The sequence below is a fragment of the Heloderma suspectum genome, chromosome 2 (genome assembly GCF_057233095.1).
Source record: "Heloderma suspectum isolate Gila_16-S chromosome 2, 16-S_ref, whole genome shotgun sequence".
Taxonomy (NCBI): Eukaryota; Metazoa; Chordata; class Lepidosauria; order Squamata; family Helodermatidae; genus Heloderma; species Heloderma suspectum.
Window position 1 is genome coordinate 233,792,297 of NC_139459.1, and position 22,295 is coordinate 233,814,591.

At 47.5% G+C, this 22,295-nt stretch overlaps 2 protein-coding genes across 5 annotated transcripts in view; both read left to right on the plus strand.

Annotated features, from left to right (window-relative positions):
• Positions 1-4,020, plus strand: part of PRKACA (protein kinase cAMP-activated catalytic subunit alpha) — a 77,467-nt gene extending 73,447 nt beyond the window's left edge. For all 3 annotated transcript variants that reach the window (XM_084838494.1, XM_084838495.1, XM_084838496.1), the window contains exon 10: positions 1,168-4,020. In XM_084838494.1, the coding sequence (XP_084694620.1) occupies positions 1,168-1,293 (126 nt within the window). In that variant the 3' untranslated portion in view covers positions 1,294-4,020. The remainder of the gene's footprint in view (positions 1-1,167) is intronic.
• Positions 4,021-8,518: 4,498 nt separating this feature from the next.
• SAMD1 (sterile alpha motif domain containing 1) lies at positions 8,519-17,099 on the plus strand. Of its 2 annotated transcripts, none has more exons than XM_084838498.1 (5): positions 8,519-9,481; positions 10,999-11,377; positions 11,852-11,942; positions 13,358-13,466; positions 15,033-17,099. In XM_084838498.1, exons 1-5 carry the CDS (start codon positions 8,780-8,782, stop codon positions 15,189-15,191), a joined length of 1,440 nt encoding a protein of 479 aa, XP_084694624.1. In that variant the 5' UTR covers positions 8,519-8,779; the 3' UTR covers positions 15,192-17,099. The 2 variants fall into 2 exon arrangements, with proteins under 2 accessions (XP_084694624.1, XP_084694623.1); XM_084838497.1 differs by having other exon boundaries at positions 8,593-9,481; positions 11,002-11,377.
• The last annotated feature ends 5,196 nt before the right edge of the window (positions 17,100-22,295 follow it).

Below are 22,295 nucleotides of genomic sequence, written 5' to 3' on the forward strand. Positions count from 1 at the left end.
CATCTGTGCTGATAGTTAGCAGCTATTAGATATCTTAGACCTGTTCTTCATGAATTTGAACATTTCAGACATGCTGCTGCATTTATTAATGGCATCAGAATGCTAAAGCCCCCTCAGGTGGTATGTTGCACACCATGGTTTAAGCGCTGCTAGTCGAACATGTAAAGGCAACTCCAATTTGAACACGACAAGAAGGCAGAGATCAGGAATAATTTTACATGAAAACTGCATGAGGCTCCAGGACAGGAATATGTAATATACTGGACTGATCATTCTCGTGATCAATTCTAGTTCTGCGCTCATGCACACACGCCTCCCCCCCCCCCATTAGCTTGGCCAATTTGCAAACATTCTGGAAATAAAGGAGGCTGAAGTTTGAGCTCCTGAATGGGGAAAAGCAAGGGACCGGCCCAGCTGAATACATCTGTGCTTAGGGAGGAGGTAGCCAAGCTGCGGAGAGGGAAGAAGTTGGGCCCTGCTCCCATTGGGGCTGGGCCTGATTCAGGGCCAAACTAGACGTGCACGTCTATCTGCAAAGCACAAATAGGGGGAAATCTACATTTGATATTAAAATGAGTGCGTGGGGTTGAGCAGCAAAACCCACCCCCTCTCTCACCTTACCTTTCTGCACTCTGCTGCGTTAAGCCATTTCTCCCCCAGCCTCTTTCAATACTGGAAGTGAGCTGTCCTAGGAGGACACAGGTTAAAGCAGCTGAATGTGGTGAGGTGGGAAGGGGCGAGTTTTGCTGTCCTTCCTCACGAATTCATTTTGAACTAGTAAGGTTCAGTAATCTTTTCTGTATATAACCAAAGGCTATATAGTAGACCCCAACCCTGCCCCATAGAGGTAAGTGAGCAAGCACATTTATTAAACATGTGCACATCTACTTCAGCCCTTAGTTGGCTCACGTGAGCATGGGAGCTACTGAGACAGGCTGCTGAGCTCTGATTGCCAGTGGGATGGACTGAGCTGCGTCTACCGCATGCTTGCTGTCAAGATTCCTGCATCTTCTACCCACTTTTATTTTAACTTTGAGTTGGGAAGGGGCTTAGAGGGATAACCAGGTGGCAAGCCCAATTTCACAGTTAATGGTGTAATTGATCTTCTATAAACCCATGAAGGCATGACCTCTATTAACCCCTCACTTTGCCCCCTCCCCTCTACAGGTGGAAGCTCCCTTTATACCAAAGTGCAAAGGCCCCGGCGACACAAGTAACTTTGACGACTATGAGGAAGAGGAGATCCGAGTGTCCATCACTGAGAAGTGCGCCAAGGAGTTTTCAGAATTTTAGGGCCAGCCCCACCCCTTGCTTTTTGTTCCCCTGGAAAAGGAAGGGCTGGATTTGATCAGCCCCAAGGGCCAGAGTTCCTTGCCTATATATGTTAATTTTGGGAGGTGGGAGAGTGTTGGGGTTCACCTGGATCTGTTTGGGCAGAAGAGAGAAAAGGGGAGTTCATGCTGAAGCTGTGGAAAAGGCAGTAGTCTGAGTGCCATCTATCCACCTCCCACCGCAAGCTACAAGGTGGCTTCCGGCCACTCTCAGGCAGGTTTTAAACAAATTCCCTTCCTCCTCACACTGACTCCAACCCATACACAGACCCTAATCGGACAGTCCCTGGTTTATTGGTGGCTTTTTTTTTTTTTTTTGAGGGGAAAGGGCATATTTTGCAATTCATCACCAACTATAAAGGTTTGGTTCATGGGGCATTGCAAAACATTCTGGAAGCAGGGAGGGCAAGAAGTAAACGCATCCACACAGCACTTTGGTGTTTAGACCAGCACTGAATGGGGTAATGGCGCAACCTTCTCACCTCCCTGTGTGGGACAACCCCTGTCCTTTTATCGCCCCCCCCCCCAAGGCTCCTTTTATTAACTTTAAAGAAAAAGTTTAAAGAAATAGTTGACTGGCTTGAAAAAAAAAGGTTTTTAACAGTCTAGGTGGGGCAGTGCTTTTATATGCTCTGTTTCCAGCACAGTTAAATGAAATTCAGCAGGAATTTTAACTCTGTAAAAACAGCTGAGTTTTAGCATGAATATTTTTTTTTTTTTTTTTTGTGGATAGAAAGACACTTTATTTCCAATCTTTGTCCCCTGTTTTTGGGAAAGAGGGAGGCAATAATATTTACACCCGCAGGAGGGGGGCATTGACTGGTTGCCAGCTGGAGCAAGAGTCATAAGAGAAAGAACCCTGTCTGAATTTGTCTGTCTTAAATGTGCGCACACCCTTTTTCTTGGCGCTCACCTCCCCCGCTCCTGGTCATCCAAAATACCTCTTAAGATCAGCTTCACTGCTTCAGACAACCCTTGGAAGTATTTGCTTGAATGGAGGAGAAACAAGCAGGATCTAGTCCACCCTGTGAAATATCAAAATCTAGCCAGTTGCCAGTGTTCAAAGGGGCTTGTCCGTCTTGGTAGTAGCAATCAGGATGGGGCAAAGTACAAGTGGAATTGGGGATTGCTGGTGAGATGCATTAGCTGCATCTGATCCTACCGGTCCCAGCTCAAACCTCAGCTTCTGTGTTTCCAGTCTATTGATGGAAACTCCACTACTCCAGTCCTTACAGGCTCCATCTACCTGCTCTATGTTTATGCTAACATGTCAAGGGGTGGCTAGAAGATCTAGTCCTGGTGTAAAGGGGGTGAGGTTTAGAAACAGAAATGCTGGACAGACCCATCCACTTGGGCAAGCCAGTGCAATACTGACAAGGGAGATGACCCATTTTGATCTGCAGTTCGGATAGGAAATGAGAGGTGGCATCTGTTTAGAGTCTGTTCTCTGAGACACGGATGCGGAGGGAACTGTGTCTCAAAAGGGTGTGGAGGGGAGGGTAACTTGTTTTTCTCCCCTAAATTGTTCTGACTCTTCCCCTCTCCTTTCCAGTGCAATGCCTCTTTGTGTTCTGTCTTCACCTACCCCACTCCAAACACCCTCTTTCTATACTCACCAATTTAGTTTCTTCTGTTCTCTTTCCACGGCTGGGGAGCAGAGCAGGCTTCTTTAGACTGATAGATGAATTATATAACACGTACAGAAGCGCTGTCAGGAGCAGACAAGCTTTGCTTGCCCCTCCAACTCCTCATCATTCTCTTCCCACCAAGAAGCTCATCAGCCCCCTCCGTGTTGGGTTGGGGAGAGTGGGAGTTAAATACCCACCCACTCCCTGGCTTGGGGAAAAAAACACTTCTATGTAATCCAACAAAACTTGTTTCACTGAGAAAACAAACAAACCCTACTTCCTCTTTAACAGTGTGCTTTGTTGTAAACATATTTGAAACTATTACCAATAAAGTTTTGTTTAAAAAAAATGAAATTCAATTCCTGAAATATGGCATAAGATGGGTAAGGATGGTGGGGAGAAGAAAAGGTGGGGGAGGGAGGCAAGGATTAAATTGACAAGAAGTTTGAACAATTCAATAATCTGGGACAGTAGTCAGGCTTTCAAAATGGCAAATGCTAAAGGATGGCACTGGATGGCAACAAGTTGTAGAATATTATTTCCTAGGAGGCCGTATGCGTACTCACATGATACAGTTGCATTAGCCATTGACACAACCAGCCCAAATTGGGATTCTTCACATGAAGTTTGTAAACTGACTGACATGCCTGAAGGTGAAGGCTGGATATTTTGGTCAGCTTTAGGCATGTCGGCCAATGAAACACATCAATTATTTTTAAATTACTAACCAATCAGTTTTACAATATGAATATGAGTGATATATTGAGGTTATTTAATTGTATATATTTTGTTTTTGGTGGGGGGCGGGGTTCTGCTAGCATTTTAAAGATAGAAAGGTAAGGTTATCAAACGGCTGTGAAAATGGGATCATTTGTCAGTTGCCTAAAGTTTACATTAGCAGTCCAGAATTGCCAGATTCCCTAGGCCTGTATGTTAATATCTATTTCTGTGTCCTATAGCATGTTGATGTCTATAGAGGAAGCTCCTACCCTGCTTATTTCAAAAGAACACACTATTTGTCTGCATAGGAAATAAAGGTATCATCATGTTTCTAGTTACATAACAATGTACTGTGGTCTTGTGCAATATCTCCTAATGCAAAATGAGTCCACTTAAGGCTATTGAGGGCTGGACAAAATAGAAACCACTTTCAAGACAAAAGGGATGTTTGGGTTCCTTTAACGGTTCAACCATTTGTAGCATAGGTGGTCTATGATAGAACTCCTAGTTATCGAAGGGCACAATGCTATGCACGCTTAGACAGAAAAAAGTCCTATAACGCCCAGCATGCCCCAGCAAGCTATGCTGGCTAAGGGATGCTGGGAATTGTAGGGATTTTTTCTGTCTAAACATGCGCAGGATTGCCCCCTTTATCACCAAGGATAGAACTGTATTGCAGGGTATCTGAATATCTGCATTTGGCCTTTGGGGTCTTTGTTTTTGGCCATAGCTGAGAGACCCTCATTTCCAGCACGGCTTATAGCAACTATAGTAGGTTGAAATGTCACAATATTTTTCTTAATCTAAATTTAGGTTGGCTTGCAAAAGTTTGTTCTTTTTAAGGCTACAAAGAATTAACTGGTTTGTGGCACTGTCTAGCTCAGGTTGTGGAGCATTTTCTCATGCTGCTAGAGACTTCTTTCTTACAACATACACACTTGTAGTTTTACTGCAGTTGTCTTCAGGGACAGCTATGTTCAAACAAAGTGATAGAATGAGATGCACTGGAAAGCTGGAGAGAACTGCCTCTTTGAGAGTGAATGGAAATTCTTTGAGCATCAAGGTCTTAACAGCAACTCAGAATTTTGAAGCATGTTGGCTGTTTATCCAGTCCACATAAAAGTAAGGCTTCTCAGAGAGGGCAGGACAAGACTTGAGGCTGGCATCCTTGGACTGTTGCTTAGGTTAGAAATTATTTCAACAAGATTGCTCAGAAGGGAACAGTTTTGAGGACTGCTACTTTTGAGAGCTAGAAACCACAAATGAAAGTTATGCTGAAGTTATAGGCCAAGGAACCCGGCCACAGTGCAAGGTATCTTAAAGGCCCATCCACCACTTCTGGCTGTTATGTGAGCATGTTGTGCGCAAGATACTACTATGCTGAAGAACATTTAATGGAGAGGAGCACTAACCTGAATCATGCAGACACTGACTTGTTAATGCTTTTTGTCCCTTTCCCTGTCACCTTAGACAGGCTCTGCTGCACCAAGTAAGGAACTATATCACAACAGTTTAGATATCTTCAAGATTTAAATGTTGGATCTGTAATTCCATAGCAGGCTCTTGGGGGATCTACAGACTTTGATTTGCACAAGTTGCACTTTTACATAGATTTGAGTATACATTGGGTTGGATTTAAGAACTGCCTTTCGTGGATGGAAGGGCTCTGCTCATGGAATATATCTCTGCCTGATTCTTAAAGATCCTCTCTCCCACCCCACCCTATTCAGGAGGTTCCTCTGACCCTCTGTGAAGCATTTTCAGGGGCTGGAGCAGCTGCTGTGGAATGGAGCAGCGGGGAAATCTGCTTCTGCCAGCTCAGTTGCATGTGCCTAAATCTGGATCCAACCCATAACATTTATGTAGATGTGCATATAGGTTTCAGAATTCCATACAGGAAGAGAGAGGAATGCTAAAGTCTGCCCACCCTTCTCTGTATTCAGGATGTTTGGAAATCTTTTATTTGCTTGCTAACAAATAGTGGGACCCTTGAACCTGGTGTTTTAAGGAAAACGTCAAATGAGAAACTTCAGTGTTAGATGGCACAAGTATTTTTGTTACTCTTTCAAAGCAGTTGTTCTTGATATCTCATGGGAGAACACATGCTTTGGTTTGGAAGGGATCATTAGCTTAACCTAGTGAGAGTTTTAAAGTAAAACATGTGGAGTGGTGGGTTTAAAAAACAAAACAAAATATCTAGAGTATGTAATTTATTTCCACCTTTGAAAGGACAGCTAAAAAAGATGGCTGGAAGGCAGTTCACTCCTGACCACTTCCTGTCACTGACTCAGCTTGTGAACATGGACGTATTACTTCCCTTTCCTCTGTTTCCCATCATTAATGGAGGAGGTGGATCCAAGCCACTGCTGCCCACAGCCCCATCATCACTAAATCCTGTGTCTGTCTTATAGCTGCAAAATTATCAATTGAGGTAGACTGCAAATTCTCTCATAGGGTTGTATGGTGTTGGTGAAAATATTCAACTGAGTTAGAACTTGGCCTAAGAAGGCACACAACCCTGCCATCAAGATTTAACTGTGTTGTTATATGAGAACTGGGAATATAGCTCGCTGAACCTACCCACATGATTTTAATGTTTTATTACCAACCATCCTCAACTAATAAACGTGTAAATGCAGTAGTAGCTTGCCTCATAACAATTGCCAGTAGCACTATGGTAACATCATGTTACCCCATTTGTAAAAATCAGTACGGCATTCTGTAGGCTTCCTTGGGTGTTACTGTGTTCAAACAACTGCCTTTCCTGCTTCTTGATACTGCCACCCCGGCATGAAACAGATTACTACCATGACTGGCAAAGTACCACTCATTACATTGGATGGTTGTGTTTATTGCAATGTTCTCTGCTGTAGGTCAATGGATTTCTGCACTTTGCATACCTCTTTGAGAAATAAGACAACTCCTGTTTACATAGATGTGCTCCTTTATCTGCATTGTGGTTTTTGGTCATGCTTGAGCAACCTCCCTGAACCTGATGCCCTCCAGTTGTATTGGACTATCACTCCCATCACCCCCAGCCAGCATGGCCATCTGGAGGGCACCAGGTTGGGGGAATTTGTGCTAGAGTGATGGAATGTTGCAAATCAGCACACATGTATACTTGTATAACACCATCAGTGTATGTGGCATGTTACAGCAATTTCCTTGCTCTGGAAGAATCAACTGTCAGTGCTTTAGAGTGGATATAAAGAAACATAGCTAATAAGCAGGTTAAGAAGATGGACAAGTATGCTGAAGCCATCAAGACATAAATGCCTAAGTTGATGATGATTTCTACACATGGATAATTGCTGGTACACTGTATTTACTATGGCCCTCAGCCTATCCTACTGTTGGGCACAGTTGCCTCTGACAACTGTCTTTGGATGTCTTGAAAGGGCATCACATTGTTAATAAATTAAATAACTATTACTTTCACTCGCAGGGAGTTTTTGCATTTTGGGGGTGGCATTTTTCTGCTTCAGGTGCCAAAATAACTGGCCTGGCCTTGAACCCATGCCCCTTGACTGTGGGTGGGGTTGCTCTTCTGCCTAATGTAGCAAAATGTCTTGGGCCAGCCCTGGGTGTGCTTCTGTGGAACCCACCTTCTGTGAATGAAGAGGCATGTGTGAAACTGTTAGCCATGAAACAGTTCAGGTGAATAGACTAAATATATCAACAACACCTCAGTCCCTGTTGTGGAACTAATTATTTTGTAGGCTCCTTGCTGGTTGGTGGGATAGGTATGTGTCTGATGCAAGAAGCAGCAGTAATGGTTTTATTATGGACAGCTATGATTTCTCTTCCCTGGTCCAATAAACCCTTTTCTGGGTGTGTCTGGTGGTGGTGGGAGGTGCAAAATCCAACAAATACAATCAATTCCTTACCCATATTGGAACAGGTGGGAGCTTCCTTTTTTTTTTAATCTTACTTGCAAAAGGAGCAGCAGCTTCTATTTTGTTACCTTATCAAATCATGCACCTGGGCCTCTGCCAAAAAGAAGAGTAATCAAAGTGCAACATATTCAGCAAACGGAGGGCCTCCCTTCTAACATTTCTAGAAAGTGAGGGCCAGATCAGATCTACAGGAGGGCACATTGGGCAGTGTGACTTTTAAGGCAGAATATCTTCCTGTGAAGAGAAGCCAGTTCAGTGTCAACTAAAAGAGTAGTGCAGCCTCATCCTAGGTCTGTTTACTTGGAAGCAAGTCCCTCTTACACTCAGTGGCGCTTGCTTTTTATCCATGTAACTGCACAGAATAGAAACCTGAATGATGTAGCCAGTAGCAAATGCCATCGGAAGAGGCGTACTGGTGGGGTCTGGGAGGAGGCACATTTCTCTCTTTACAGCTCCCTATATTCTTTTTAAGAACACAGGACCCCGTTCATATTTCAGCGCTCACATTAGTCTGCTGTAGGTAACAGAGGACAGCGTACAAGGGCAGGCAGAACAAACGGTCAGCGATGGGGAGGGTGTGGACAGGCACTTCTCTGGTTCCGAGGGGGTAACGGGGTGCGGAACTGGCTCGCGTGGGGACTGGGGGTGAGTGGGCGGGGGGGGGGCAAATGAAGACGGGCGTGGGAAGAGAAAGAAAGCTAAGCATTGCAGGAAACCACTGGGAGGAAACTTCTATTTCACTTTCCCACTGATAGCCACGGTGCAAACTCCTGCTGCTATAAATGGAACAGACTTGGACCTTTTTTTCTTTCCTGCTGCCGGCTTCTGACGGAGGCGGCCAGAGAGCGCTCTTTCTATTCGGCGCGGCCGCTAAGAGGACACTGAGAATTTTCCTGCTCCACCTTAAGCCGCCAAGTGTAGGGAGGCTACGGGAGGCAACAGCGCCTCCTTAAGCGGCTGCGGGTCCCGCTCGGGCGGTGGTGGAGGCGGCGGCGCGTGCGGCTGGGGGAAGGGGAGGGAGGAGCTCGCGCTGCCCGGACCAGCCCGCGCGCCGCCGCCGCCGCTGCCGCCGCCGCCGCCGCCGCTTCCAGCAGTAGCAGCGCCTGCCGGGCGGAGGGTCCAGTTCGCGCCGCGCGGGCGAGGGCTGAGGCCAAGGCGGAGCGCCGCACGGGGGCAGCGAAGCCCCGGGGGAGGCGGCAACACCATGGCCGGGCCCCCGCCGCCGCCCCCGGGCCAGGAGGCGCCGCGCTACCAAGAGTGGATTTTGGACACCATCGACTCGCTGCGCTCGCGCAAGGCGCGCCCGGACCTGGAGCGCATCTGCCGCATGGTGCGCCGGCGGCACGGCCCGGAGCCGGAGCGCACCCGCGCCGAGCTGGAAAAGCTCATCCAGCAGCGCGCCGTGCTCCGCGTCAGCTACAAGGGAAGCATCTCGTACCGCAACGCTGCGCGAGTCCAACCGCCCCGGCGGGGCGGTGCGCCCGCCGCCAGCCCGGCGGCCCCGCAGCGGCCGGCCCGCACTTCCCCGCCCAGCGCGCCCGCCGCCACCGCGACGCCCCGGTCCTCCCAGCGTGCAGCGCCTCGCGCAGAGCCAGCCGCGCCGCCGCCGCCTCCGCTGCCGCCGCCTCGTCGGACCGGACGAGAGCGACCGCCGCCTCCCCCAGCCCAGGAGGAGCCTTCCCCCGTTAGCCTGCGAGAGATCGTGCGCTACTTGGGCGGCGACGGCGCCGCGCCGGGGGGCGGCCGGGTGACTCGAGGCCGAGCACAGGGGCTGCTCCAAGAGGAGAGGCTGGAAAGAACCCGCTTGGGTGGTGGCGGCGGCGGCGGCAGCAACAGCGTCGCCTTGCCCAGGGCGGAGAGAGGCGCGCAGGCCCGGGCCCCCAACGCCAGGGCGTACAGGAACAAGGTGAGGGGCCGCCGAGGCGCGCGCGGGGGGGATGGGCTGGGAGGCGGCGGCGGTGTCTGGCGCGGGGCGAAGGGGACGCACCGGCGGAGCGGAGCAGGTGAGGCTCCCCCGGACGGAAACGGACCGCCTGGAGTGCGCGCGCAGGGGTGCCCGAGCGCCTGCGGGGGAGGGGCGGGCGCGGGCGGCGGCGCCAGCGAGGAGCCGCTTCAGAGGAGGGCAGACGGCGCCCAGCCCCCCAAATGTTGTCGGCGGGCGCTCGTGCAGGTGTGCGTGTGTCTGGGAGGAAGAGTTATGGGCAGCACCCAATCAGATCGCTCTGGCACAGGAGGGGGCGCTAGGATTGGTGCCTGCATTTAAACGGGGCAATATTCTCCGAAGTATGCTGGGAAGGTGAAGTGAGAAGACTGCCGCTGGATGGCCGAACTCCTCCTAGCGCTCGGGGAACTTGAGGGCCCAAGAGGAGGAGCGGAGGGAGGCCCTCCAACGTGCGGGGGGCGGGGGGCGCGCGCGAACTCCGCACACCTGCGTGTGGCCCCCCTCGGAGAACATGGGTTTGTCGTCGGTGCACGTTGGGCCCAGAACAGCGCCCCCTCCTCCCGCCCCTCCCCCCCCACATCGTACCAGCCTCCATATAAACACAGAACAAAGAGTCAGTTTGTGTTTGACCTAAAGGGTTCTGTAACCTCCAATAAGGTCGAGAGGTGGTGGGAGTAGTAAGTGAGTGTATGAAAATGTGATAGGCTGGGGGGAGCACAAAGGGGGCAATCATGTGGTGCTGGTCAGGAGGGTGACCAGCTCTGGAATGTAACCCAATCCAGTAAGGAACCCAGCAAGGATCAAGGATAGAATACGATTACAGTCTAGTAAAAAGAACCCCCCACACACACCCTGGGAGGGGGCTTTCATTTGGGCAATGTTTTTTGTGAGGACGATGGCAATTCTTAGACTTCATCAACCTAGGCAGATTTGTCCGGCAAAGCCAGGTAGAGGGATGTTGCGGGCAAGGTTTAATTGCTCTTCATTCTCCCTGGATTAGATCGTTCCTGCTCCTATTTCAGAGAGCCTTTGAGCATATGATGGTACTACTTGGAGGCCTTTACTGTGGCCAGTGAAGCCTGTGATCTCAGCATGTTCAGACTCACAGCATCACCTGCTCCAAAATAGCTTATGTTTGATCAGATTTAAGGGAAACCCAACCAGGAGGGGCTGCTGTGCTGAAGATTACATTGTAACTTGGAAGCTGACTGGGCTGGAAAATGAGAGTTGTCCTCAAAGATGACCATGCAATGCTAGACATGTCTACTCAGAAGTAAGACCCACTAAGTTTAATGGGGCTTATTCCCAGGTAACCATGTACAGGATTGTAGCCTAAGTTAACAACATGCTTAGGGCATCAACATAGGAGATGGGGAGAAGCCTAAAGGGGAAGAATTAGTGGCAAGAGCAATGAATTGGGGGCTGTGGAAGTAGGGCCTGGATTTTTTTCCTCCCTCACTTACTTGTTTTGATGTTTCTAGAAGGTAGGCGAGGAGGTCAAAGGTGACGAGGAAGAGGAGGAAGAGGAGGAAGAAGAGGATGAAGTCTCCACTATGTCTGAAGGTTCAGAAGTGGCACAAGATTATGAGGCCAGCAACTACAGCAGACCTGGGACAGGCCAGGTGAATGGGGACTGTAAGGACAACAAGCATGGTGGGAAAGAGGTCTCACCCAGCAGTGCCCTCCCCAGAGACCTGCGCTCCCTTGAGGAGCAGCCCTTGAGCAAAGGATCAGAGCGTCCCCACCATGAAGGAAATGAGCAATGTCATACAAAGGCCTCTTGGCCTGGAGAAAGTGCCTGTCACCATCTGGGGGGGAGCAAGAAAGATGCCAGCACCTATCAGCAGCCAGACAGAGCAGGTATGATGGGGTGGGCAGGAAGGAGGGAGGGAGGGGCAGCGGGCTGGGAGAAAGATTGGCCATGCTTGACTTTCCTGGAACATCGCAGAGAACAAGGCAAAAGATTCTGATTGGGGGCGGGGGGAGACACCATTTGAGATGGTGATAACTCGGTTGGGTAAGTGGGCTTTTTTTCTGAATAAGAAATGGGGTGGGGTTCTGTCCTATCTATCACTGTGGCTAGGAGCCTAAGGTTGGGTTAGGAGTAATATCGGGGTGGGGGGAAGAGAGTAGGATTATGGGTCGGTGGCACTGCTAGAGCTGGACTCCAGATATATGTGGCATGGAACTAAAGCTGGCTCGTGGTATTCTTCCCTGCCTCAGAAGAGCTCCAGCCACAGGAAGTCTTCACATACAGCATCATCTGTGAGCTTCTTAAAGCCCCATCCCCTTGTGACAGAGCTAGACCTCTTCCCATTTCTCTCTCTCTCCCAGTGTCCCCAGCTGTTGCAGGTGCGGAGCCCTCTGTGCCCTCATCTCCTGGGAGACCTGGCATCCAGGCAGATGGGAGACCATTCAGCTGCACGTAAGTTTTGAGCAGGCACCAAAAACCCTTCCTTAATGACTGCCAGTGATCCTCTGAAGGATCCTCCACCACTGCCTCCTCCTTTGGGAATCTAGGAGACGAGCAGGCGGACGTCCTTCAGGGGTGAGTACAGGTTGGTGGCGTCCCGAGGAGCTGGCAGAAATAGCCGATCCCTCATCTTGCCCTATGCTTCTGGAAACGTAGCTGCCACTGCGCACCAACTGGTTCTTGGTAGCAGCAGCTCTGTGCCTTTTAATGTTGCATGCCCTGGGGAGGGGAGCTGCTGATAAGTGTGAATGAGCCAAAGACAGACCTTGTGTGGTGGAAGCAGGATGATCCTGCAGACCTCTGCAGCAGCTTCCTCCTGTGCTGGCTGCTGAAGCAAGTCTGCTCCCTTCTTTTAGATTCCAAAATGGATGCAGTGTGATTGAAATACTTCCACTTCCTCATTAGGACTGATTTGCACATTACCTTCTTAATGTGATGCCATTTTGGTTTCTCCTAATGGGGGCCTTCCCTTGCACTTGTTGGGAAAGGTTTACTCTTAGCCTGGCCTCAGTTATCCATGTTCTGGTATCCTCCAGGTTAGACTATTTCATTGTGCTATACATGGGGCTATCTTTGAAGACCATTAAGAAACTGCAGTTAGCGTAAAATGCGGCTGCTAGATTACTAACTGGCATTGAATGTTGTGATTGTATTACTGGCTCCCAGTCTGTTTCTGGACCAATTCCAAGTGCTGGTTTTGGCTTTTAAAACCCATCACAGCTTAGGGCCAGGTACTTGAAGGATTGCTCCACATGTGCCTACCAATACATTATGATCAGTGGGGGGGCTCTTGTGGGTGCCACTACTGTCTTAAGTGAGGCGGGTGGCTTCCAGAGAGAGAGAGAGAGAGAGAGAGAGTGCGAGAGCGGGCGCGAGCCTTCTCAGTGGTGGCACCCCAGTTGTGGAATGCTCTCCCCAGAGAGGTTCACCTGATGCCTACCTTATTGCCCTTCTAGGTCCAGGTAAAGACCTTGTTTTTCTGTTTTTTAGTTACAATTTTAATCCTGCTATTTTATGCTGTTTTATGGAGTTTAGCTTATTACATTTTTTGTATTTACATTTTAATTGTGATGCTGTTCTTGTACTCTGCTGTCTGAATGTAATTGAAGGGTGATATTTTTATATCACTCTTCAGTGATATTCCCAGAGCAGATTACAGTTTGTACATATAATAAATAAATAAATTTCTATAGGCCTGTACAGAAGAAAATTCATAGGAATGACTCAAAGTGGGTTCCTTTCCTTGCTGGGTCCATGCACACTCTCTCATATCCAAGTGCTGGTGAGGAGTACCCAGCTTTTCCTCATGGAGTTAGAGGCCAAGAGATGTCTATGGGTCTGAAATCTCTCTTGCTTTCTCCCCCTAGCTCAGTGAAGGAGAAGCCTTCTGATCCAGTGGAATGGACTGTGAGTGATGTGGTGGATTATTTCACAGAAGCTGGGTTTGCTGAGCAAGCAACTGCCTTCCAAGAGCAGGTGAGAAGCTGAGGATACTAGGAGAAAGATTTGGGGATTTATGGTCAAGCCAAAATGTCAGTGAAATACAATACCCTGAATGGCTTGGGTCCTATGTATTGTAGAGCAAGGATTGGCTGTATGTGTGCACTTTAGTTCCTGTGTGCTTGAGGACTGTGCGTTGAAAAGTAAAACACAAGATGGGGTACATACAAAGTTACATCAAAACATCAGTCGCTGTGGGGTTTCCTTGCACATGGTGAACCTGTCTTCCTCCTGCCTTTATTTTGTAAATGATAGAAATGCTTACCAGGATTCCAACTCTGATTCAGGCATCACACTTGCCTACCACTGACCCACCGTGCTTCAGGCAGGCTATCCACTTTGACAAAGAATAATTAAGCACTGAACTTTTCGTTCAGAATTTTCAGCACCTTGTTTTCATTTTTTTAAAAGAAGTATAATCCATTTTTAAAAGATCATAAAACTGAGGACAGAAGGGAAGTTTGATTGGCTGGAGGTTGTGCTATCACAATCAGCACTGGGCCCCTGCAGACCTTAGCTCATGCTGTGAGAGGGGCCTGGTACATGTGTCCAGAACACGGCAAAGTGTGCTTCCAGAGTCCAGGGACTGTAGTTTTAATGCATGTTTGTATATACCCTCCCTCATTGTCCTCCCAGCAAGGTGATTCATGGGCCCTTACCTGTTGTCTGGAATTCGGCTGCTCCAGCCCCCTCTCCTTAACCTGGGCTCTGTGCTTGACCCCATTGGACCTGTTGATGACATCAAGCCAGGGCACCCATGGCAGAGGCTAAGCTCAGGTTTCAGCCTTACTTTCCAGGGAGCTGCACCTAGAAGTGTACATCTCATGGGATGCTGTTTGGGAGCACCAGTTGGCTGTCTCTGACTTAGAGCCATCCATCCATATGACCTATTGTAACCTTTAAGTTCAACAGAGAGTGTTCTCTTAGTATTTCCTGTGTGTAGTGTTCAGACAGGAAAGACTCAAAAACCTTTTGTAGATATTTCAAAAATACAAAATTCTCTCTGCTTCTGTCTACTTCTGAGCATTATCTGGAGACTGTTAGGGGTCTTATTTAGGTCTAACATTTGGTTGCTAGGCATTATGCCAATGGAGTTACCTTAGTTCTTTTCAATTTTTACTTATGTCATACGCACTTTAAAAATTATCAACTGAGTCTTTGAGCTGGCTAAAAATGTGCATAAAATCAAGGGGCAATAGGAGCCAACTGTATTTCTCAAACACGCCCCACCCCCCTTCTCCAGCTCTTGGGAGGAAAGTCTTTCTTAATGCCACCACTTGAGTCAACCAGATTTGACTCTCTGCCACTGCTTACTAGAAAGGGAAAAACCTCTTCCTAATGGGAAATCTGTATGCCAGCCTTCCCCAACCTGGTGCCCTCCAGATGTTTTGGGTGACATTTCCCAGCATTCCTGTTAGGCACGCCTGTTGGGGCTGATGGGAGTTGTAATCCAAAACATCTGGCAGACACCAGGTTGGGGAAGGCTGCAGAATGCCCTAATACCCCTCCTGATGCATTGTGTCTACATTGCTCCCTCTGCAGGAGATTGATGGGAAGTCTCTGCTGCTGATGCAGCGCACCGATGTGCTGACCGGCCTATCTATCCGTCTGGGGCCTGCACTCAAGATCTACGAGTATCACATCAAGGTGCTGCAGCAGTGCCACTTTGAAGAGGATGAGGGTGACTCCTTCATGGGCTGAGGACGGGCACACCCTGTGAAAGTGGGGGGGAGAGAATGGGGACTCCGCCACCGCTACTGTCTCAGATATTTCAGCCTTCCTCTGCCTCCATGAAAAAACAAGACAACAGCTGTGTGGGAATGGCAAGGGCTGTGACCAGATCTTGTGAGAGGAGGGAGGCAGAAATGGTGATCCCAGCTTTGTGGCTTCTCTACCCCCGATGGTCCAGAGATATTAAAAACTGGGCTGGGAGGGCTATAAAATTCCTTTCTTCTCCCATCCTGTCTATGTTGCCTACCCCAAGCTTTTCACTCGCCATGGTGCATTGTTTGTTTTGGGAAAGGGTGGAGAGAGATGTGGTTTTGCTCTCTTCCCAGCCTCAATTTAACTGAGATAATTTGTGCTTCAGCACCCCACCCCGCCCCGGCCCGCCCCACCCCCCACAGTAGCACTTGATGGCCCAACTGCTCCCTCCCTTGTTGCTGTGATTGGCAAGACAAAGATAAGAGCCTGCTGGAGGTGTCAGGAGGTTTTAATCAAGTATCTTTTTACTCTCTTTTCTGTTTGGGTAGGCTTTTCTTCCAATTTTCATGGTCGTTGCCCAGAGTCAACTGCTTTTTATTATTATTATTTTTCCTTCCCATTTTTAAAAAAATATAAATATTTAAACTGAAAAACAACCCGATTGGTTTAGTATTCCCAGATCTGTTAGCCCTGTAGTGGAACAGCTAAAATGAATGTGTGTTTAAGGGATGAAAGTGTGTGTAAGATGTTGAAGTCCTGAGTTCTATGTGGTGCTCTAGGGGGATGTGTCACCTGGTTGTGTTACTAATCAAATGTTGGAAAGGAGAGACCTAGGGAGAGGTAGAAGGCATTCTGACTAGCCCACAGTTGGGAATAGACCTGAGGTGTTCTGGCTCAACTTTCAGTGTTGTAATCAATCAACTGGGGGTAAAAGTACAGTAACCATTGTACAATCACCAACAAATCTAACATGAAACACGTAGAATTTAGAGAGGGGCTCTTTATGGTGGCACAGGACATGTAACTGTATGCATATATATATTTGGTATTGGTGGCTCAGCTAGTGCTCTTAGGTAGGAGCTATAGATTATATCAGCAGTGTAAATGTATTGGGGACAGAAAAATGGGTCTGAAAGGAACTGGTCAAGGGCCTTGTTCTTTGTTACCCTAGGAACTGACCTCCTCTTGTTAAAGCAGGCCAAGCCCATAAAGGTAGACTGTAACACGAGGTGGTGGTGGTGGTGCAATGACCACAGTAACGTTTGTTCTTTGCAAGATCAGATAAAGGGGGAGGATCTACCTAGGGCACACTACACAAAATCTGAGCACTCCTGGTGATTCTGAGAAAACAGTGTACATTCTCTGAGTAACCTGGTTCCATAGGAAACATCTGTTCCATAAATTAATTTGAAACTAGTTTCACTGTCATAGTTTCCTGAAAACAACTATAGACACTGGAACAGTGCTGAGAATTATTTTGTGTAGGAACTTAGAGCATATATATGATTTCATTTCCTAGTTTCTTGTTTGGGAGCCATGACAGATCAGGTTTGAAACGGCTTTAAATATCGAATGTAGACAGGCTATTAATGTAGTGCAAGTACACCTACCCTGATTAGTTGGGCCCCAGAAACAGAGAACTGTATGCAGCTAGAGAGACACCCTCATATGCATGCTTAGAGGAATGCACAGTTGGACAGGAGCACACTGAATTTATGTTCTCAAATTTTTCTTTGGAACCATGAGGGCTAGAAACTTATTGTTTGAACTTTGAAAGCAGAGGTTCTCAATGTTGTAGCACAAAAGTGCCTCAGGGGCTTACATACCGGCTGCATGTTGCCCCCTATTGCACTAGACCCTATTTTGTTCAGAGCTGGGAATAAAAAACAAGTTTTTTGGGTTCTGACATGTATTCTCTTTGTTGGCAACTAGCTGTCCAAGAATGGTGGTAGGAAGTTATACTCTGTTGGAACCAGAGCAGGTGACTCAACAGCGGGAGTGACTTTTAGCTGTCCTTTGGGGAATAGAATGGAGCAGTCAAATTGGATAGCCCTTTTGATTCAGCATCATTGACTCCAAACAGGATGGAAGGAGGAGGGGGCATTAATCTGCAATGGAAAGGTGTAGTTTAGAATAGACAAAACCAAATGAGGCTTTTCCAGTGCAGTGCTTTGAAAGTTCCTCTGAATGACCTAGATGGGAGAATGTTGTGCTGCATGTCTTAAGGCACAATCCTATGCATGTTCAGATGAAAAAAGTCCTGCAACTCCCAGGATCCCCCAAGTCAGACATGCTGACGGGGGATGCTAGTTTTTCTGTCTAATCATACATAGGATTGCACTCTTAAGCATTTTACTGTAGGGAGGAGCTTAAGACAATACTTTGCAACACAAGACTGAAAGAGTTTGTGAAAAGGCTGATAAGGATTCATGATCATACATCCTTTTCTCACAGACATACTGTAGCATAGCCTTAGGGCTGATATACATGATCATTCATGTGCTGATGACAATGCAAGTAGGTTTTTAAAAGTGATTTGTGCATGTCAGACTAGTCTTGTAACAGGTTTGTCACTTGCCCAGGTCAGGAAACTTGTGAAAAAAGTGGGCTTGGCTAGCAATGTGCTGAGTTGGACATATGTGGAATCGCTCACCAACACTTACTCAACATGGGCTAAATCGACAGAAGAGTCCAACTTATGGTGGATGCAGTATATGAGTCTTCATTGTTGGTTCTGTGTGGCTCTCCAGTGAAGGCAAAATAAACACCAATGACTAGGAATTAATCTGGACCATTCTACTGAAATAGCAACATCTCAGTACTACAGCTGATCAAAAGCTTTTACATGCTACTCCATCACTTTGGATGAGTCTCAGTTCAGCATAGCGTCATCCAAACTCTCTTTGAAGCCTAGTTTGGATGCAATGCTGAAACTAGGGTTTTGGAATAGGGCTGCACAATTGTCAACACCTCTCACATCTGAATAGTCTCTTGCACTCATGCATGTGTGCACACCTCTAATTAGGTTGGCTGTAACTGTTGCTAACCCTGGTTAAAGTGAATCAGAGGCAAATCACTAAACTCATTTTGAAATCCTGGTATTAGCAGGGGAGAAGGTCTGCTTCTGAAGCAAGATTAGGCACTTGCAATGTGTCATATAAGACTTAGGTGGTGAAAGTGAGCTTCTGTGGCAGAAGGGGAAAAATTCTACAGCCAGCCCACCAGTTGACCCTGTAGCAAAGTAGTTTTTGTCACTCCTGGAACTACTGCTCAGTCATAGCTTGGATGTATGGTGAAATGGAAATAAAGTGACAATCCAAGCCCACATTCCCACCCAAGAAAGAAGTATGGGGGGTATTTAGGGAAATGTATCTTTCTGACAGTGCAACTGTCCAACTTTGCTCCGTATTTCACTCTAAGGTGATGCACCATTTACTGAACAACAGCATGGGATAAACAGACTCATCTTATACATGTAAAGTACTTCTCATTCAGTTCAATAGCGCTTATCCCATGTAGGTGTGCATAGCCAATCAGTAGTTTACCTTTAGATATGTGTGCTTCTGGATACCCTCTTGTCAGGTTTGCTGCCTTTGGCTAAGTCACTGAGGAACCTAGCTTCACTTTTTTCAATGTTACTGGCACTTAAAAAGAGATGAATAGCCAAGGAGTTAGAATTTAACAACAGGTATTCCTACAGAAGCAGGGAAACTCATTCCACTATTGGCATACCACAGGTATAAATACAGTATGCTCTGTAGCCAGAAGTTGCCCCAGCAAACAGGGTATTTATGTACTGGGGAGTACTTAAGCTGTTTGCTTGTAGTTGATGTTGGGGAAAGGAAAGGCTCCTCCTGTGCAAGCACCGGGTCATTACTGACCCCTACAGGGAGGCCGCTTGCGCTGGCGTTTTCATGGCAGACTGTAGCGGGGTGGTTTGCCATTGCCTTCCCCAGTCGTGACCACCTTTCCCCCCACAAGCTGGGTACTCATTTTACTGACCTCGGAAGGATGGAGGGCTGAGCCGGCTACCCGAGACCCGGCTTCCACTGGGATTGAACTCAGGTCGTGGGGAGAGTTTCAGTTGCAATACTGCTGCCTACCACTCCGCGCCACATGAGGTTCATTCTGATGTTGGGGGCTGATGTGTTATTTTGCAGAAACAAACATACACACCAGGCAGCCAAAGTGAGCAAGGTGCTGATATACCCTATGAGGAAAGAGTAAAGCATTTGGTGCTTTTACTTTTTATTACGAGGGGGATGACTCCTGCACGGTGTGGAAATAGAGCATTCTTCTGTCCCTAAAACTGCTCAGGGTCACCCAATTATATTGTCTAGCAGTAGATTCAGGACACATACAAGAAAGTACTTTATCACACACTACATAATTAATGTATGGAATCTGCTGTTGGAAGATGCAGTGATGGCCACAGGTTTCATGGAGGAGAAGCTTATCCAATTAGCCATGATAACTAAATGGAACCTTCAGACTGAGGCAGAATACCAGCTGCTTGGGGCTGGAGCCTCCAGTGGGGAAGGCGTGGGGACCTACTGGTCCCCAAGACAACTGGAGGCCATTGTCTTGCCCTTGAGGAGAATAAAGTGTGGAAGTGGATAAAACGTTGATCTGAACCAGCAGAACTCTCATGGCCTTCACCTCATGACTTAAAAAAAATAGCCATGGAAGTGGACAATAGGATTCCATCTCCTCCAAGAAGACCTACAATAAAAGCAAGCAGTGGCGTAGAACAGAAAAACTGTAGAGTACTTTAATGCCATCATGATGGTTTGTACAGCAAATGAAGCTTCTGGATGCAGTCAGCTTCAAGTTACAGTTAAAACTGGGCTCACACATCACAATAAGCCATGGTGGGTTGTGAGCCTTGTTTTTGTCAGCCTGGCTTATTGTGACATCCAAACCCAGCGTGGACGGTTCAGCACGGTCTGTTGACTGTGCACAAGCCCCTCTATGAACCCATGGCTTGTTGTGTCAGTGAGAGTAGCTTGCTTGGAGAATGGCTTCGTGACACGCTAACCTGGTAGGGTGGCTCATCAGCAGTTTCTCAGCACGGGCCACAGAGCCACCTGCCAAGAGCAGTGAAAAGCCCGACCATCCTCAGGCTCTTGCTGGTGCTGCCTCCAGCTTCGTTCCTCCCTCACCAGTGATGTCCACCTCTCCATCAATACTAAAATGGCACTTGGGAATGTTTGTAACTCGTTCACAACTTAAAAAAAATATTTTTAGGTTCTTCCCAAATACGCAAATGGGATCATTTTTTTATTATTTTCCTCCCTGGTCCTGCACAGGTGTGCAGATTCGCCTGTCTGCTATGTACAGGCTGCAGTAGTACAGTCGGCTTGTCAACTTCCGTGTAAATTACCTACTCCACTTTGGAGCTTCCCTTGACAGCTTTCCTCCTTCAAGGTAGGCACCGAAAAGGAGTAGGTAATTTACAAGGAAATTGACAAGGCAACTGTATTACTGCAGCCTGTACATAGCAGACAGGCAAATTTGCAAAGGATTGGGGAAAGTTAATTAAAAAAATTACAAAGCCATTTGTGCACTTGAGAAGCACCCAAAAAGAAAAAAGGCTTGTGAGCAAAGCAATTGCTCCAAAAAGTTGTTGCAAAGGGGGGGAATAACCCCCCACTTGTCAATTTTATTTGCCAGTACGTCTTGAACAGACAGTTGTCAGTTTCCTCCCCCACTTCTGTCGCTTTCTCTGGGCTGGCATAATTACACCCATACTCCTGCAGTAATTTCCACCTACCTGCCCCAATAGCTCTGTCCTGTTCAGCAACCAATTCTAGAGTCAAGGGCAGTGCTAAAGTGGGGGAGGAAACCAACAAGTGTCAGTTCAAGACATAATACAGTGAATATGAAATTGACAAGTGGGATTTCAACACATACAGAAGGTGCTGATCTGCACCACTGAAGAAAGTAAAGAGCAGATAGGTGAATGTGCACAATGGCACAGTTGTGGACAGGAAAAAAATTGTGTACTTCTGTAGCACTAAAAAATAATTTTTAAAGCAAATGGAAAAATTGCTCAGGAAATGGGCAGCCATCGGAGCGGGAGGCTGGAAATGTTTCCCTCCATGGGGTCAAGGATATGAGAGGGGATACATGCTGGGAGCCGTTGGGAGGACTAAGGGGAACCAAGCCATGGCAAACCGGAGGGTGCCCAATCATCTTTCGGGAATAACATGGGTTAGCAAGTGAACAACCCACCACCTGTGGCTTATTTTCAGGGTGGCTTGTCATGACTTGTGAATTTGCCCTTACTCTTCCATTCTGCTTGGGAAATGATTGCCCTTTGTGTTCAAATGATGCTTGCCTTTAGCAACATGTAGCTACATACTGGGGGAGGGATGCATGGAATGGCTGAGGGTTTTGGTTAGATAATTGTGATGCTTGGCCTATGCAAGGCGATTCATTGCTTAAGCTGCTACACCGCAGTACCTGTTTTTTGTTGCTGGAGCCCGATAGAGGCTTTCTGCTTGAGCATAAAGCCCTAGCAGATTCCCCGTGCCCTTGCCTCAAAGTGATTGCTAGGATATTTGCTGCTGGGTCTCAGGCACCTCTAAAAAATACCTATCACCAAATCCTGCCCAGCTTGAAGCAGAATGGCTTCCAAAATGATCACACCTCACCCAATTATTTGCTCTAGCAAAACCCTGTAATGAAAGCATGGTACAGTAGCAGCTATCCACTAGTCTCTACCTCTATACAGAATTTGTTGCACAAATCAACTTTGCTTCTTTTAATGCCCCAGAAAATCTAAATTGAAAGGATGAGCAGCCACACTGTCTTTCCTGACCCAGGCATGGAAGGCTGCATTCTCCTTTAGGTCCACAGGCACAGAGATAGTTCCCGTACAATGTAGTTGAGACAGGTGGAGATGGTGCATCAAGCAGCAGGCTGTTGGGTTAAGGGCTCGCCAACACTGCGCACTCCACTTTCAGTACATGGATGGCGATGTCTCAACTGGGACAAGGTGGCAGGTTAACGTAAAGAATCTTATGCATTGATTGCAGCCAGAAATGGCAGCCTTCCCCATGCTTGGCGAAGCTGACTGGGAATGATGTGAGTTGCAAC

Excerpts from the sequence above, each read along its gene's own strand:
- SAMD1 (XM_084838498.1), top strand. The coding sequence starts at position 8,780 with ATGGCCGGGCCCCCGCCGCCGCCCCCGGGCCAGGAGGCGCCGCGCTAC. Across the intron at positions 11,378-11,851 it reads TCAGCAGCCAGACAGAGCAG|TGTCCCCAGCTGTTGCAGGT; the intron begins GTATGATGGGGT and ends TCTCTCTCCCAG. Across the intron at positions 13,467-15,032 it reads CAACTGCCTTCCAAGAGCAG|GAGATTGATGGGAAGTCTCT; the intron begins GTGAGAAGCTGA and ends CTCCCTCTGCAG.